This window comes from Pipistrellus kuhlii, unplaced genomic scaffold (genome assembly GCF_014108245.1).
Source record: "Pipistrellus kuhlii isolate mPipKuh1 unplaced genomic scaffold, mPipKuh1.p scaffold_m20_p_12, whole genome shotgun sequence".
Classification (NCBI taxonomy): Eukaryota; Metazoa; Chordata; class Mammalia; order Chiroptera; family Vespertilionidae; genus Pipistrellus; species Pipistrellus kuhlii.
In genome coordinates, this window is record NW_023425427.1 from 16,535,967 (window position 1) to 16,552,624 (window position 16,658).

The following is a 16,658-nucleotide window of genomic DNA, read 5'->3' on the forward strand; positions in this document are numbered from 1 at the left end:
CCCAGTGATTTGCTGCAAGCCAAATACTAACAACACTGATTCTCCCAGAGGGCGGTACAGCCTTTAGCCTTCGTGTTGATTTTCTGTGGCGAGCAAGACTCAGCCCCATCCCGGGAAGCAGCTTTGAGATGAGGAAGCAAACCTAGAGAGGCAGAGTGACTGGCTCAGATCTAGCCAGCCAGTCAGTACCCAGGCTGGGAAGAGAGCATAATAAGGATTCCCAGATCATGGGCATTTTGCCATACCCCCAGACCAAAGCCACAGGTTTGTCGCCAGCCACGTGAAGTTGTTAGAGGTTTGCCCTGACAACGAGGAGCAGTCTCCGGGTATGGCTGTTCCGTGCTCTCTCAGGATTTCTCTCCCCGGGTCAGAGAACAACCTTTGTCCTGTAGCTTGCACTATGGTTTGAGAACAGATGCCTGGATAGGAAACATATATTTTGAAGAATGTCAGTGACATTGGGACTTTTTGCTTGCCCTTTCCCTCCCATCTGCTGGAATTTAAAAAAAATTATTTCAAATGAAAGGGGAAGGACAGTTGCTAACCTTGGGGGGATGGCTTGCTGGAGACCAAGAGGAAGTTTTAGGCCAGAGGTCTGAAAGGAAGCCCCTTTAGGGACCTTGATCCCTGAGTTTATTCCTCATTCGCCTGCCCATCTAGGGTCACTTCAGCCATGGAGGCTGTTTAGCACTCGGTAGCAAACAAGCACCAGACAGAATTCAAGGAGGAAGGCAGCACATCGGCCTTGGTATTCATATCAGAAGGTGGTTTTCCTGAATAGACGACGAGAGTGAGAGTAGAAGAAAATAGAGAGGAGGTAGAGGAAAGAGAAAGAGAAAAACAAAACACAGCCGAAAACAAAGCGAAAAGAGAGTGATTAATTTAAAAAAGAGAAACAGAAAGAGAAATGAAGACAAAAATAGGAGAAGGACAGAAAATATTTTTAGATGATCTCAGCATCAGACTCCGAGTGCCAAATGGATCTTAGCTATCTTCTCAGGAAGCCTCTTCATTGTACAGAGGGGAGAGAGAGAGAAAGAGAGAGAGAGAGCGAGAGCGAGAGAGGGAGAGGAGTGAAAGAAGGCCTTTCCTTTGTTTTTTTGCTGAGACATCTTTGTTGAGCCGACATTTTACTTGCGATTTGAAATCTTCTCAGGGCAAGATCTGAACCCTTCTCAGAGGGGGCCTCTTGCTGCCGGGTCCTCCTATTCCGGTGCCCGGGAGCCCTCCACATCTCCCCTCGAGACTGAAGGGGACAGGGACCTCCCCAGGCTCAGCTGGCAGCCTTCCGCGACCCCCGAATAGACTTGTCACTAGGTAGAGTGGCAACTCGGAAGTTACGCGCCGCTCCGGTGCCTGGCCGTTTAAGTTGTCAACAATAAATTGGAATTTCATAGCTCATTATTTTCATAACTAAGAACCACAGTGGACAAAATGTCACTCTAATTAGAACTGCCTTTTTAAGAAACAAGTTCAGCCCCTAAAACAGTGTGACTGGGAATTTCTGAATGAGGGCTGTTCCATCCACTGAGTTATTATTTATTTATTTTTGGTCACTAAAGGATTTGACGGGTGGCACACCGGGTGACAGATTGTAAAGTGCGAGTGGCGTGTGGCGTGCGGTGGCCGTGGTTTTCGAGGCTGCCTGGCAAGACAGGCAGAGTCCCCGAGGCTGGCAGAGACCCTCGTCATCTTGGGAAGGTGGCGGTGTGCCAGGAGAGTGGGCATTCAGTCTGCAGGGCTCCAGCGCCAGGCGGGCTTGAGAGGCACAGCCTGATGGCACGCGAGGCCCATTAAAATCCAGCCCAAAAGCCTGGCTGTTGTCTTCTTTCACGAGGGCCCTCCTGGGAGGGTCAGGCCACTGGAAACTGGGTGGCGTGTTCCATAGGAATAAACGCTCCAAGGATTTTAATCCGCAGCAGCATGTGCTCTTTATGTTTTGCAAAGTTTTTTTCTTTTCTTTTTAAATATATTTTATTGATCTTTTTACAGAGAGGAAAAGAGAGGATAGAGAGTTAGAAACATCGATGACAGAAAAACATTGATCAGCTGCCTCTTGCACACCCCCTACTGGGGATGTGCCCGCAACCAAGGTACATGCCCTTGACCGGAATCAAACCTGGGACCTTTGATTCTGCAGGCCGACGCTCTATCCACTGAGCCAAATCCGTTTCGGCCAAAGTTTTTTTCTTAACCATGCTGCATTTCTGTCTTCACCACAGCCCTGCGAGGCGAGCAGGACCAACATCCTCCCCTTAGTCTACAAATGGGATGCCTGGGGCCCAGAGAGTCTAAGTGAGTTGGTCAGGGTCACACAGCACGGTAGTGTCAGAGCCGCCGACTAGCATCTACACCCCTTGGATTCCACACAGATGCTCCTTGCTGTTGGTTGTCATGTGCTGTTGGCGCTGCTCATCTGTTGCATGTAGCCGAGTGACTTCTCATGTCAAGAGCATAGCCTTCTTGGGTGGGACGAGCGGAGAGCCCGAGCTCTGCCACCCCAGCCATGCAAGCAGGACAGATGCTGAGGGTGGGGGAGCTTCATCCGGCCACCTTTTCAGAGGTGCTGCCTGAATACTGCAGCTCCACTTAACCAATGTATGTTGAGTATCCAGCACAAGGTTGTCCGTGTGTCTGTTCTCCTTGCCCCATGAGGGTAACTATTGAATGACTGGGTGAATGAAGGGGAAACAAAACAAAACAAAACAAAACAAAACAAAACAAAAAAACCGCGATAAAATTCCTGGTAAACAGTGAAGCTTTCGGCAATGGCAAGGGATTATTATTACTATCACTTTTATTTACATTTTTACAACCAAAGCAGCAGTGTGCCCTCATGGGGGGGAACTCCAGATTCAAAGTCAGGTTTACAAGGTGGGGCTGCCCCTAACTTCCAGAAGGAAACGGGATTAAGTCACGTAGTCTTCTGATCGTTGGTTTCCTTTCTATAAGTCCCTACTGGCCTCTCAGGATTGGTGTGAGGATCAAGATCATTCAAGGAAGAGCTCTGTAAACCTTAGAGCACTGTGTCTAAATAAGAAGCTATTGTGTTGATAGTAGCACATGAGTTTCTATTGTAAAATTGAAAGGATAATTGGAGGCTGCAGAAATTGCCTTGTGCCTTGATTTAGGTACCTCTTTAGACTTCCAGCAAAAAGAGTATTTTCTTCACTGTTTCTAAAAACGTGTTTGTGACTAATAATTTTTCAGCAATTACAAAAAGAGGGAGGACAGGCTGGATTTTGCCTTACGGTCCAAATTTGTACATGACCCACTCTTCTCAGAGAAAAATAGAATTTCCACTTCCACGTCACTGCTCCCAGATTATCTGATCTGTTTCTAGAATATTCACAGACCTGGCCCTAACCAGACTTACCCAGTCTGAGCATTTCAACCTCTCTTTAAAAGTAACCAGCCATTATTCTGGGTAACTTTTCCTACCCATCCCACCAGCGGATCACCTCTTTCCTTTACCAGTTACAAACTGTTGTCAGATTTGAAAGTTACCAGTCGTTTCTAAGATGTCTTTCTGTTTCAAAAGGAATTTCAACAGCAAGGTAATCTCCCCTTTGCAAGAGGAAGTCAAGAATTCCTCCGTAAATGCTGAGAGAGACATCCAGCGAAGCTCAGATTCAGAAAAGGAATCAAGTCATTTTCCCCTCTGAAACGATCTTTCATGGCACTCTTCTCCCTGGTCTCGGTTTTACTGTAAAATCCTGACATCCTATTTGCATTAACGAGGACGAGCTGATAGCATGGAAATGCCCTTAGAAACAGCCGTTTACCTCAAGGGAGGTCCTTGGAAGAGCTGCCGTGGCTCGTGGCTGGTGTTTTGATTGCTTGGGTTTGGACTTACAGTTTCAGTGACTTCTGGAATCTAATACTCCCTTTACGTTTACACCAGGATTATTGTTTGATTGTTTCTTAAGGAAAAATAAGTTGTGCTTTAGGGGACAGTGTTACGGAAGGCAGATGAGAGAGCTGGCAAATTAAAGGCACAAGCCAACTGTCTGGGGAAATCGTGGCTCAGGAGGCTGGGCTACGATCCCGGTTTGGCCAGTGGGTCTTCTGTGACCACTAGCAAGCCGTTTAACCTCTCTGGATCTCTGTTTTAGACCTGTAGGTGGGGACTCACTCATGTATTCATTCACTCATTCAAAACATTTGTGTGCTTTAGAACTGGTGTGGGGACCAAATGGGAAAACTGACTTGAAAGAGTTCTGTAAACTGTAAAATGGTAGATCAATATAAAGGAATAAATAAATGCGTAGTATAATGTGAGTCACGTATGAAATTTAAAATTTTCTAATAACACATTCAAAAAGAAAAAAACCCTCAGGTACAGTGAATTTCAAATATACATACATATATCTATATCTGTATCTATATCTATATCTATATCTATATCTATATCTATATCTATATCTATATCTATATCTATATCTATACCTATATCTATACCTATATCTATATCCATATCTACATATATCCATATCTATATATCTATATCTATATCTATATCTATATCTATATCTATCTATATCTGTATATATAGAGAGATATAGATATAGATATACACACACATGTAATTATTATTATTTCAACATATAGCCAATATAAAAATTATTAATGAGATATTTTAAATTCTTTTGGTACTAAGTTTTGAAAATCTGGCGTGTGTTAAGCTTACAGTATGTACCAGTTCAAATGAGCCACATTTTAAATATTCGAAGCCACATATGGCTAGTGGCTACTTGATTAGACAGCGGCAGATCTGTACATTTCCTGGACAGAGTGGCCTATTATTTTGTTGTCAAAATCCATTTTGCTGGTTTCTCATGGCTAAGCTTCTTTCTCCTTGGTCCTAGGTATTATGAGACGGGAAGCATCAAGCCTGGGGTAATTGGAGGATCCAAACCAAAGGTTGCCACGCCCAAAGTGGTGGAAAAAATTGCCGAGTATAAACGCCAAAACCCCACCATGTTTGCCTGGGAGATCAGGGACCGGCTGCTGGCTGAGCGAGTGTGTGATAATGACACGGTGCCCAGCGTCAGTTCCATCAACAGGTGAGAGGCTGCTGCCTGTGGGGCCGGGGATCTGGGTGGAGTGGGGGATCCTAGAATCTCTGTGGGTGCCTTTTCAGAAGATCTGGTCTCCCCATTCACCAAGACCCCTTAGGGGACATTGGACAGGAGGACGGCTTGTGGGGCCAGATGGGTCTCTCTGTTGCCCTTCTCTTCTCTCCAAAGTGGGCAGGAGGTCTAGCCCCAGGGAGAGGAGGCCATGCCAACACCATGGCTGCTTGAGAGTCTCCTGGCTCTAGAGTGATTTGCATCACTCTCTCTCCCCTATTCTGTGGGTGGAGCACTTAACAGTGAATTGTCCTGATTAGGCCTTCAAGTGTCACTGCTTCACAAGCCCAGGCTCCAGGTCTTAGCACTGGCCCATTTCAGACCCTCCCAGGAGGAAGAGCCCTGCCTTCAGCTGGAGCAGAGGTTGAGCCATTGAGTGTGGGAGCAGGGCCCTGACTTGGGGTTGGGAGATTTAGCTCCTTGTCTCAGGTCTGCCACAAGCACAAAGAGTGACCTTGACAGAGAGCCCCTCCTGTCACTGAGCCTGGGGCCTTGGCGGGTCTGTGATCTCCAAGAGAAATGTTCGGGATGCTAAGGTGCTGTGGACCTAGGGAGTTGCCCTCTCCCCGTCAGCCCCAAATCTTACCCATGAACACAAAGAACCAGAGAAATACTGCGAGTGCCAGGCTCGGGATCTTCCCAGGAGCCACCAGGGCTCCTTCTCCTCTCCTGTCTAATCCAGGATACAGCCAACAGAGCTCTCAGAGCTTTACCCACAGATTCCTGGAAGCAGGGTTTCCACTGTGAATGGTGCAGCCTCAACTCCACTTAAACCCCCGAGTCAGGGATTGAGGTAGCGAGATGAACAGAAATGACTGCTCTATAAACTCCACAGAGAAAAGAGAAACCAGCACACTGAAAACTTGAGCAGTTCCCATTTCGTCAAGGTCATACCGCGCTCTTGTCAGTGCAGAGCCTGTCTGGGCTCAGGAATGCCTCACGCCCCCCGGAAAGAGCGGTCACACTAGAGTGTCTCTCAGATTCCCTCAGGTCCCCACAGTCATTCCTTCCACCGTGACTCAGTGTGATGTGTGAATAGCTGCTAATGTTTTGAGTACTGCTATTTCATAAACCACTAGCCTGTTTTTCTTTTCTCAGTAAACCTTTACCTTGGGCAAGGTGCTGAGAAGAGAGAGGGGAATTCGTCTCTTAGTCTCTGTCCCAGAGGGGCTCCTCGTCCGGGCTGGGATTCTGGCATGCATGTAGAAGCCCCGGACAGCCCGAATTATACACAAAATGACAACTATTGTGGTGGGCTCCAGAGCAATGACGCCTGTTTTTTTTTTGTTTTTTTTTTGGATGATGAGGGGCTCCAGTGTGCTGTGTGGGTCCCCTGCTTTTGGCGTGTTGCAGGATTTCCATGACACAAGCAGCATGATGTTTTTCCCAGGTGTCCCAAAGCCCTAACGTGGAGCGGGCACAGGCTGCACAGAGCAGTGAAGGAGCAGTCAGCTTGCTTTGCAGAGGAGCCGCCACCAAACCCATGATCAGGCTTTGGGGCCCATAGAGTTCCCAGTGTAGGTTATACCTGGAATTGGCGGATCAAAACATAACTTTAGCCCTGACCGGTTTGGCTCAGTGGGTAGAGCGTCGGCCTGCGGACTGGAAGATCCCAGGTTCGATTCCGACCAAGGGCATGTACCTTGGTTGCGGGCACATCCCCAGTAGGGGGTGCACAGGGGGGCAGCTGATTGATGTTTCTAATCGATGTCTCTAACTCTCTATCCCTCTCCCTTCCTCTCTGGAAAAAAAAAATCAATAAAATATATATATTAAAAAAATAAAATAAAATAAGTTTAGGTTGCTTGGGAGGGTCCCAAACTTTAAAACCTAAGTGGGCCAGACAGATAATGTAACAAATGAAGCAGGGCAGGCACAAGATGACAGGGAAAGGTTAGGTCTGTGGACAAGCCCTGTAGAAAGGGCAGTTGCTTCTCAGCAGACCGTGAGCCCAGTGTTTGCCAGGCTTTTTCCCTTCTCAACGAGAAGCTGGAAACTAGGACTTCGTGTGTGTGTGTGTGTGTGTGTGTGTGTGTGTATGTACTGGTATACTTGTACACACGAAATCTCTATTTTTAAACGGTGGTAACTAATTTCCGTGAAAAAAAAAATGCCTTGCAGGACAAGCATCACTTATTTAGGGCTCCAGCTTCTATCCTCTGGAACACAAGGATGAAAACGGTTTTGTGATGAATTTGCTTGAATGTATTTTAGAAACAGGGAGCTGGTGCTCCAAACCAGTGCGCGTGAACTTCATGAGCTCTCCCGCCCCACCTATAGTAAAGAACGAAGGTTGCCTATTAAAGTGAAAAAGTGAGATATTTGAAAGAAATGTATGAAATAGAGAACCGTCCGTGATCACAGCTGTGGAGGAAAGTTAATAGGGGGCACTTGGAGGAGTGTCAAGGGGAATTGTGGATCAGCTGGTGCTTTGGGCCTTCAGCTGTGCTGGGCCGGAGTTGGGAGGGGGCGAGGGGGCTCTGACTGCTGGTTGCTGGGGCCATACTGGTGACCCTGTTGGCTGTGCCTCTAAGGTGCTTTAATGTGTCCTACAGGCCCCCAAAGCTAACTCTATCCTGTGACAGATATAGAAACCAGGGCCCAGAGGGGAAGTGCAGTGTGATTTTGAGATAGAGAAGGGAGTAGGGAGTAGGGTCTGGGTCCCCTGATGGTAAGAGGATGGATGGTTGGGCTCTTTCTACCACAGCCCTGTAGGACTCAGCCAATGACAGACTGAGGGTCCCTGAGAAGACAGGCAAGGAGTAGGACAGTCATTCCCTCTGCATTTCTGAGCCTGGCAGCCTGCAGGTGCTGCAGCCCGTCTGCAGGCTCCTCTGTGGTCCGTGGCCTTCTCCCATGCTCCTCCCTGGGGCTTCTCTCTGGGAGTGCTCTCTGGCTCCTCACCACATTCTTCAGTGAGAGCTCCTGAGTGCCTTTAACAACTGACTCTGCAATGCAGACAAACTAAGGGTGGACCAGTCTCACGTTGCTGCATGCCATTCCTCCTCCCCCAGGAAAGCCTGAGCCGCCCCCATAGTTTGCTATATGACAGCAAAGCTCCCACTGCCCTCCAATGCAGGCAGCTTCTAAAGAACTGCCTTGCAAATGTCACTGTGTAAAAGCATGCACAGCGCCCTCTCCCAGCCCCTGCAACACCTCACGTTTCCCAAACTTCTGTCAGGGAGGGAGTGGTGGCTGGATTTGTAGCTGTTGTGGTGGCCACAGGGTCATCTTCACTGTCCACCCCTAGAAGTGTGTGCTTTCCCTCTGTGGTCTGGGGGACCAGCCCGGGAAACTGTGACTGGCCTGGGGTTAAACAGCGCTGCACTAGGTCTGCGTGGCTTGTGGGAGACTTCCTGGGACACACACCATCATGGCACTGTGGCTTCTTCAGGACAAATACACGCTGGGCTGCTGCACAGCCTGCACAATGGAGCCTTAGACTCCAGCCTGAGTGTCAGGTGGAGGTGACTGGCCCAGAGCTGGCCCAAACGTTGGGAGAAATGGAGGCGTCCTTCTCTATCAGTCCCGTGGCCCCAGATCAGGGCCCAGTGGTGAGGAACCTGGAGTGCAGCTCCATGAGCACCCACTGACCGTTGCCTTGAGAGAAGGTGGGGTCAGAATTGCCAGGTGTTCTATTTTTTTTTTTTCCCAAGAGAAGCTAGAAATCCATTTATTTATGTAAGAGCTCCTTACTTAGAACTAATTCAAATACAAATAAATATACTGTGTAAGCCAAACACAAATTGTCCAGTGATGGATGTGACCTGAGGGTGACAGTTTGTGAAGTCTGCTCTTCATCCTAACTTGGGAAGCAAGCCTTTGAGACTGCTTACCCACTTCCTCTTTCTTTCTTTCTTTCTTTCTTTCTTTCTTTCTTTCTTTCTTTCTTTCTTTCTTTCTTTCTTTCTTTCTTTCTTTTCCTCCCTCCCTCCCTCTTTCTTCTCTCTCTCTCTCTCTCTCTCTCTCTCTCTCTCTCTCTTTCTTTCTAATCCTCACCTGAGAATATGTTTTTATTGATTTTTAGAGAGTGAAGAAGAGGGGAAGAGAGAGAGAGAGAGAGAGAGAGAGAGAGAGAGAGAGAGAGAGAGAGAGAGAGAAACATTGATAGGTTGCTTATGAATGCACCTGACTGGGAATTAAACCCGCAGCCTTTCGGTGTACAGGATGACACTCCACCCAGCTGAGCCACCGGGCCAGGGTACCCAATCCCTTCACTATAGTCCCTCGGTATCCACTGGAGATTGGTCCCAGGACCTCTGTGGATACCAACCTCCGGAAAGCTCAAGTCCCTTATATAAAACGGCGTAGAACAATGCACACGGTTGGCACTCTACACCTGTGATTCTCAACCTCAGATTAAAAATACTGTTTTGGGGGAAGGGAGAAAAATGGGGGGAACCTATAGTACTGTCAACAATAAAAATTAAAAAGGAAGTACTGTTTTTGATTTGCAGTTGGTTGAATCTGTGAATGTGAAACCTTGGGTTACTGAGGGTCAACTGTATTTATTGAAAACAGTTATGTGTAAGTGGACACACGCAGTTCAAACCTGTGCTGTTTAAGAGTCAACTGCACCAGAGAGGGGAGGTGCACTCAGTGGAGGTGGTGCTCTTTGTTCTTTTCCCAAAGTGGTTTTAGATGTCTCCGTTAAAGCTGTTGGCCAGATAGTCTACAATGAGCACAAAGTTCTTTTATGATGAGGGAAAGCTCTAATAAGTGTTTTTTTAAAAGAGAAAAATTGGAGGTTGGAATAGAACTGTCCCAAAGAAGCTGAACATCTTATTATCGCCCACCCTGTCCCCAGTGCCAGAGAAGGAACTTCCTTGCAGACCTCAAAGGGACTTTGGCTTGGCCCAGGTTGACATACGGGGTGTAGGGTCTCATGGAGAAGGTTCTGCTGAAGGACCTCATTCAGTTACTTCAAGTAAGCAAAGAGTGCCCTATTCTAACTGTCACTGAATTGAGAATGAAACCGATTTGCCCAGGGTCACTAGCAGGTTCCTATTAGAACTAAAGCAAGGTCCCTGGAAAGACAAGCCAGACCAGCCATGATCCCAGCCCCATGAAGCTTTTCCGTGAAGTTTTTGTAGACTTTTCTTTTCTTTTTTTCTTTTTAAAAAATATATTTTATTGATTTTTTACAGAGAGGAAGAGAGAGAGGAATAGAGAGTTAGAAACATTGATGAGAGAGAATCATTGATCAGCTGCCTCTTGCACACCCACTACTGGGGATGTGCCCGCAACCAAGGTACATGCCCTTGACCGGAATTGAACCCGGGACCTTTCAGTCCGCATTCTGATGCTCTATCCATTGAGCCAAATCGGTTTCAGCTGTAGACTTTTCTTAGCAAAGCCAAGCTAAGCCTCTCTTGGCAGCACTTTAACCCTTTCTAGTTTCAAAGTAATTCATGCATCCTCTTGTGATAGCTTGGGAGGTTACTCCTCCTGTGGCTGTCCAAGGAGAATCAAGAGCTTGAGGGCTTTTGGGGGACAGAGAGGTCCTTTGGCCAGTCTTCATTCCACAGAAGGGGAGAGAGGGGAGGTCCAGTGAAGGGAAGAAACTCCCTAGTGTCAATCAGTGACTTCATGGAGCCAGAGCTGCTCCTGAGAAAGGGATGTCTCCTAAAATGAACACATCATCCTGTTCTATATAGGAGGCACTTGAGGCCCAGAGAAGGGTGCAAGTTACTCAAAGACACCCAGGGGAGTAGGGGCCGCGTTGGGACTCGTCCGTCACTTTTCCAAGCCCCTAACTTTTGACCTGGGTTCATAATCTCCCCTCCCCTCTGCCACAGCTTGACCTGTGCCCCATCTTGATGTGTGTTTTCTGGTTGTCCGTCCACAGCTGGTTGAGATCTCTTTTCTCAGATGGTAAATAGCCATTCATTTTTCCCCCCACTGCCCACAGGATCATCCGGACAAAAGTACAGCAGCCGCCCAACCAGCCGGTCCCAGCTTCCAGTCACAGCATTGGTAAGAACTTCAAAAAAAAAAAAATTTTTTTTTTTTAAACCGAATGGGCTCCAAATATTCTAAAGAACTTTTAATCATTCTTATGGACAGATAATTCTGCATAAAACACTTCGGCACACGTACTAATGCGCTTTCTTTGTCATTCTCCAAGGGCTGAACCCGGTAAATGAATTTTATAAATACTGCTAAAAGGTTTTGAATTTTACTGATTATTATGATAAATAGCTTTCAGCATGAGACAGAAAATTGAAATCTAAGCCAAAAAAAAAAAATTCCACTAATGGGGGTCTATAGAATGTCAGATAATTAAAGTAATAAATCAAGAAAGGGGTACTTATTCATAACATTTTCTGCATCATTAGTCAGTAAGTAGTTTTGAATGTGTTTTTTTTCCCTCTATCAACCAGCCCTTCTACCATTCTTTGTACACTTGCAGTCTTGAGTGAAGATGTGGCAAAACTTTTCTCAAACTTTCTCTCTCTCTCTCTCCCTTGCTTCGATCTCATGTACCCTGAGCTGCCAAAGGCTGCCAGTGGAGTTTCTGACACTCATGAGTGAAGTTGGAGAGGGACCATGACTTCTAAGAAGGGGAGCCATCTTTCCTACCAGTTGACCTTTGAACAATGTGAGGGTTAGAGGAGGCACCCCCCCCCCTCACATGTCAAACATCTGAGTGTAACTTTGGACTGCCCCCCACACTTCACTGTCCCTCCGTATCTGCAGTGGATTGGTTCCAAGACCCTCCACAGATACCAAAATCTATGATGCTCACGCCCCTTCTACAAAATGGCGCAGACCAATGCATCTAGGAGGCTCTCTGCATCTGCAAACTCCCAGCTGTGGATCAAAAACAGTATTTTTGATCTGAGGTTAGTTGGTAGAATCTGCGGATGCGAAACTAAGGGATGCAGAGGCCTGCTTGTGTATTTAATGAAAAAAAAAATCCATGTTTCCTTGGACCTGCACACTTCAAACCTGTGCTGTTCAAGGGTCAACTACACTCAAGAGCTCAGACGTTTCCCTTGCCCTTCCCTTCTCTGCAACGACTGTGAGAAAAAACGACATGCGTCTATGTAGGCATATTATTTCTCCACCTGGGATAAAGGAGATCCCCTGGTTAGCTGGGGACAGGTTATTCTACTGTAAGAAAGTAGGCGACCATTCTGAAAGTTCTGGTTGCCACAGTCCCCGTCGAGTCCACATAATCGTGCCTCCGATTCTGTACCATTTCCACACCTTTTCATTCCTTCAGTGGAAAACTTGAACTCCCTGTGGCGATGGGGGACAGGCAGAGACTCCCCTAGTCAGTCCCTTCACCGTTCAGAGCCTCAGTTTCCCCCTTTGTGAACGTGGGGGCACAACCCCGGTGCTCTCTGAGTTCTCTGATCCTCCACGGTTGCCTCTTTGGATAACGGTAAGACATCACTCTTCCCTACTGTGAACTCATTCTTCCTTTCATAATCAACTCAAAAAGTGTTTGCCAAGCCCCTGCTATGCAGACCTTGTTGTTGGAGACACGTGTTTTAATTCGGAGGCAGGACAAACTTCCCATTCGCAAGGGCTCCTTGCGGCAATGTAACAAAGGAAGTGTGCCGAACACAGAGATGAAGCTCAAGAAGACACAGTTCAGGGCGCTGTTGAGCTGGGGTCTAGAGGGTTGAAGAAGGCTCCCGGGGAGATGTGTGAGGCTGAGATTTCACGTGGACAGCTTTTTCATTATTTCTGGTCACTTAGCAATGACTATCACACTGAGAATAACTGGTAGTATTCTTTCAGTTCCTTCTACTTGTGGGTAGCAGAATGCTTTGTTTTGTGTCTGAAACTCTTACGAAAACCATTATCTTCTATGTGTGCAGCCCCTTATAGTTTACAAGCTTAGTGAGGGGTGAGGAAAGGGAGGCTTAGAGGGATTCAATAACTATCCCAAGGTCCCAATGCCAGTTAAGTGTGGAGCCAGAGTTGGAACCTGGGCCTTTTGAGTTTAGTGTATATATATCACAAAATATCAGAGCTAATCTCGTCGGCTCTGTCAGCACATCGGCTCTGTCAGCAACATGGCGAGCCTTGGTACGTCTGTGGTCGTTGTTGTTTAAAGTTCCGATGACTTGTGATCTTCCTTCTTCCTCTGTTCTTGGCACCTTAATACAGAAAAGGTTGTGAGATTTGCATAAATCTATTTTGAGTGGCTTCTTCTGTTGAAAGAAAAGAGAAGTTAACGATTTCTACTTCTGCGCCTCCTAAGGAAGAGCTAAAATCAAACTCAGATGCGAGAAGAAAGGCGCCGTTCCCGCTAGGTCCGTCGAGGCGAGGGCTGGCCCCGCTCCAAGGAAAGCAACCAGCAGCTTCTCATGCAACCACCACCGCCGCCGTCTCTAGTCATTTCCTAGGCATGGCCCTGTCCAAGGCGGCCCTGCCTGCCTCCAGCTAGTTATAGCCCAAGGAAATGTATCTGAGATTGGCTTGTAGGTTTTAATGAACCAAGAAAGGATCCCCACGGGCCCAGGAGTGGAAATTCAGCTGTACAGCTCGAGGGGAACCCTGACGACCGACTGGCTGGCCTCTCCCGTGGACTCTGAGGCCCCGCCTCGCACAAAAGCCTCCCCTCCCCCAGTCTTATCCTTCAGAACTCAGAGATCTGGCTTCAGTCACACGTCACTGGCCTCTGCCTCCATTTCTGGGCAGGGGACGTGTGGACTTTCAGACAGACGGTTAGACCCATGGCCAAGCCCTGATGCTACTGCTTACTAGCTGGCTTGGAGCCAACCACTTCACCTTGGTGAAGCCTCAGTTTCTTCATTTGATTATTCTCCAAGGGCTGAACCCGGTAAATGGAAAAAATAATATAAATAAAAATAAATGGGGATAAATAACGGCAGGCATCAAATGAAAAGCACTGCATTGTGTGAAGCCTCTTACTGGTTTTCATTACTAATTAGGGAAGCACAGGTTACTATAGGGGTTCTCCTAGTTTCTGGGCTCCAGTCACCCCTCTCCCTCTCATTAGCTCTGTGACCTTGGGCAGAGCCTTTTGTCCTTTGACCTTTTCAGTGGGATAGTAACATGAGCCAGCTTATAAGGTTGTTTGCAGAATTAAATGAGATCATGCCTCAATGCCTGGCCTGAGAGTTAGTTATATCAGAGAATGTTAGTTATTGTTATTACGGATATATATGTCAATATAACTATATGTTACATATATTACTATATCAGTATTATGGGTTTCATATTAAAATCTATGTAAATGGGAGGAAAAAAGACAGCGAGGAACTGTAAAAAGAAGGGGCAGTCTGCCGTTTGGGATTTTGTTGGCTTTGTGTTCGAGGGCGCAGGAATGGGGTCCGCATGGATGGGTGGGCGTGTAAACAGGTAGCGAACCTGCCTATTGAGTGAGTCTAGGTCCGTGGTCAGCAAACTGCAACTCGCAAGCCACATGTGGCTCTTTGGCCCCTTGAGTGTGGCTCTTCCACAAAATACCATGGCCTGGGCGAGTCTATTTCGACGAAGTGGCATTAGAAGAAGTTTAAGTTTAAAAAGTGTGGCTCTCAAAAGAAATTTCCATCGTCGCACTGTTGATATTCGGCTCTGTTGACCAATGAGTTTGCCGACCACAGGTCTAGGTCTTTTTATCACTGGCTGGTGGTAGGCCCCAGCTCCCGTCTTTCTCTTCTCCATCTCACTGCTTCCTGTAACCTCGGACAGGCAGGGATTGAGGCAGGTGCCCTTCTTACACCACCCCTTGTTCCTCTCTACACTGTCCGTCCTCTTCACTGTCCTCCCCCCCACCCCCCCGCCCCCTGGCATCCTCCCCAGCAGCAGAGAGAACCTGGGCTGATGGTGCCCTCCTCACTCACGTGTGGCCACTGCCCTGCACACACCCTCTTCCCTGTCCCTGTACTTGCTCAGCAGTCACTCCAGCCCCGTGCAGGGGGAGTGCCTTTGTTTCTGCCCTCAGCCTCTGCTCCCTCTCCTGCCGGGCCCTGACCGCCCCTCTCCCTCTGCACAGTGTCCACGGGCTCCGTGACGCAGGTGTCCTCGGTGAGCACGGACTCCGCTGGCTCCTCGTACTCCATCAGCGGCATCCTGGGCATCACGTCCCCCAGCGCCGACACCAACAAGCGTAAGAGAGATGAAGGTAAGAGATGCGGGCACAGCCCTGACTGGGACAGCCGGCCGGGATCTGCTCCAGGGCTCTCAGTCCCAAGGTGGAAGCAGAGATGCCCGCTGAGAACCCAAGTCCCCCCACCCAGGCCCAGGCCCTTCCCTGGACATGGAGACACAGGGAGGGGCAGGCCTGGGGCTGTGGATTTCTCGCTGGCCTCCCCCCATCTTTACCCGTTGCATGGAGAGAGACGTGTCTGGCAGAGCCCTGTGAGCTGAGCTTTGAGCCTTTAGGAAGACCTGGCATGTCCACATACAAAGCAGGGTGTGGAGGGTCTGAACACAGCACGGGTCCCCTTGGTGAGGGAGCCCTGGAGGAGAGGGAGGGGCTGGTGTCCTGCAGTGAGAGGAGCACACAGAGGTCAGCTGCGGTCCGGGGGGTGGTGATGGTGGGGGCTGAGGAAGTGAATGATCATCTCATCTCTGCTGGGGCCGGGAGGAAGGCGTGCAGGGGCCTCCCGGGGATACAAAGAGGACCGTCTTCCCGCTGGTTTCCTCAGCCCCTCAGTGCTGCCAGCTGGGCTTCTAGGGCTGCCCCGTCCTGGACACTGGTCCACCTTCACCTGGCTCTCCTTTGCCCTGGATGGGCTGCTAGCACTGCTGACATCATGGGTTTGAGAGGAAAAGCGACCCTCTGGGAGTCTGTGAAGCCTTAGTCAGGAAAGGAAAAAAACAAAACAAAACAAACAAACAAACAAACAAAACGGGCCTTGGTCTGGAACCTGGGAGCAGCGTGACAGAAATCTTGATTCAATTATTCTGTTCCTCAGCACGATTCCCGTTCGCAGCTCCCTGTAAGGGATGTGTGTTCCGGCAAGCTCATGCCTCAGTACTTAAGATCTGTAACTAGAAAATTGAGTCGGCCCGGCAGTGGATTGGCCGGTGGTCTGCGTGTCCCAGGCACCGCAGGAGCCGAGTCTGTGGCTGCTGTTCGGAGCTGCGGGGTGTGTGTGTGTGTGTGTGTGTGTGTGTGTGTGTGTGTGTGTCGGGGGATGAGTCCCGGCTCTGGGAAGCTGCCTCCCCTCTTTCCTGCTCCTGTCCCTCAGAGCCCATGTCTTCAGCTCGGTGGGTGGCTGTGCCGTGTCATTGCAGGAGGTGGCGGGCCCACCATCTCTGCTGGTTTATGGGGTTGAAGGTGTCATCTTCTCTCCTATTGTCACCTGGACTCAGAGCAGATGTGCCCATGCTGGGGCCGGGCTGTGTTTGATCGAGGTGGATGGGCCAGCTGGGTGCAGCCCTCTCAGAGGGAGCCAGGCAGAGATTTTTGGAGGAAGAAAAAAAAATCTAGTTTGATGTCCTGATTTTGGGGGAATTGTCTTACTGTGTGTGTGTGGAGAGTTGTGCTGGATTCTAGTCTCTGATCAGAGGTCATTGTTTAGCCTTGGAAACTGC

At 48.4% G+C, this 16,658-nt stretch overlaps 1 protein-coding gene across 2 annotated transcripts in view; it reads left to right on the forward strand.

Moving 5' to 3' along the window:
• PAX5 (paired box 5) overlaps positions 1-16,658 on the forward strand; it is a 144,946-nt gene that overhangs the window by 14,993 nt on the left and 113,295 nt on the right. For both annotated transcript variants that reach the window (XM_036433351.2, XM_045579997.1), the window contains exons 3-5: positions 4,869-5,066; positions 11,044-11,108; positions 15,112-15,240. In XM_036433351.2, coding sequence (XP_036289244.1) covers positions 4,869-5,066; positions 11,044-11,108; positions 15,112-15,240 — 392 coding nt within the window. The remainder of the gene's footprint in view (positions 1-4,868; positions 5,067-11,043; positions 11,109-15,111; positions 15,241-16,658) is intronic.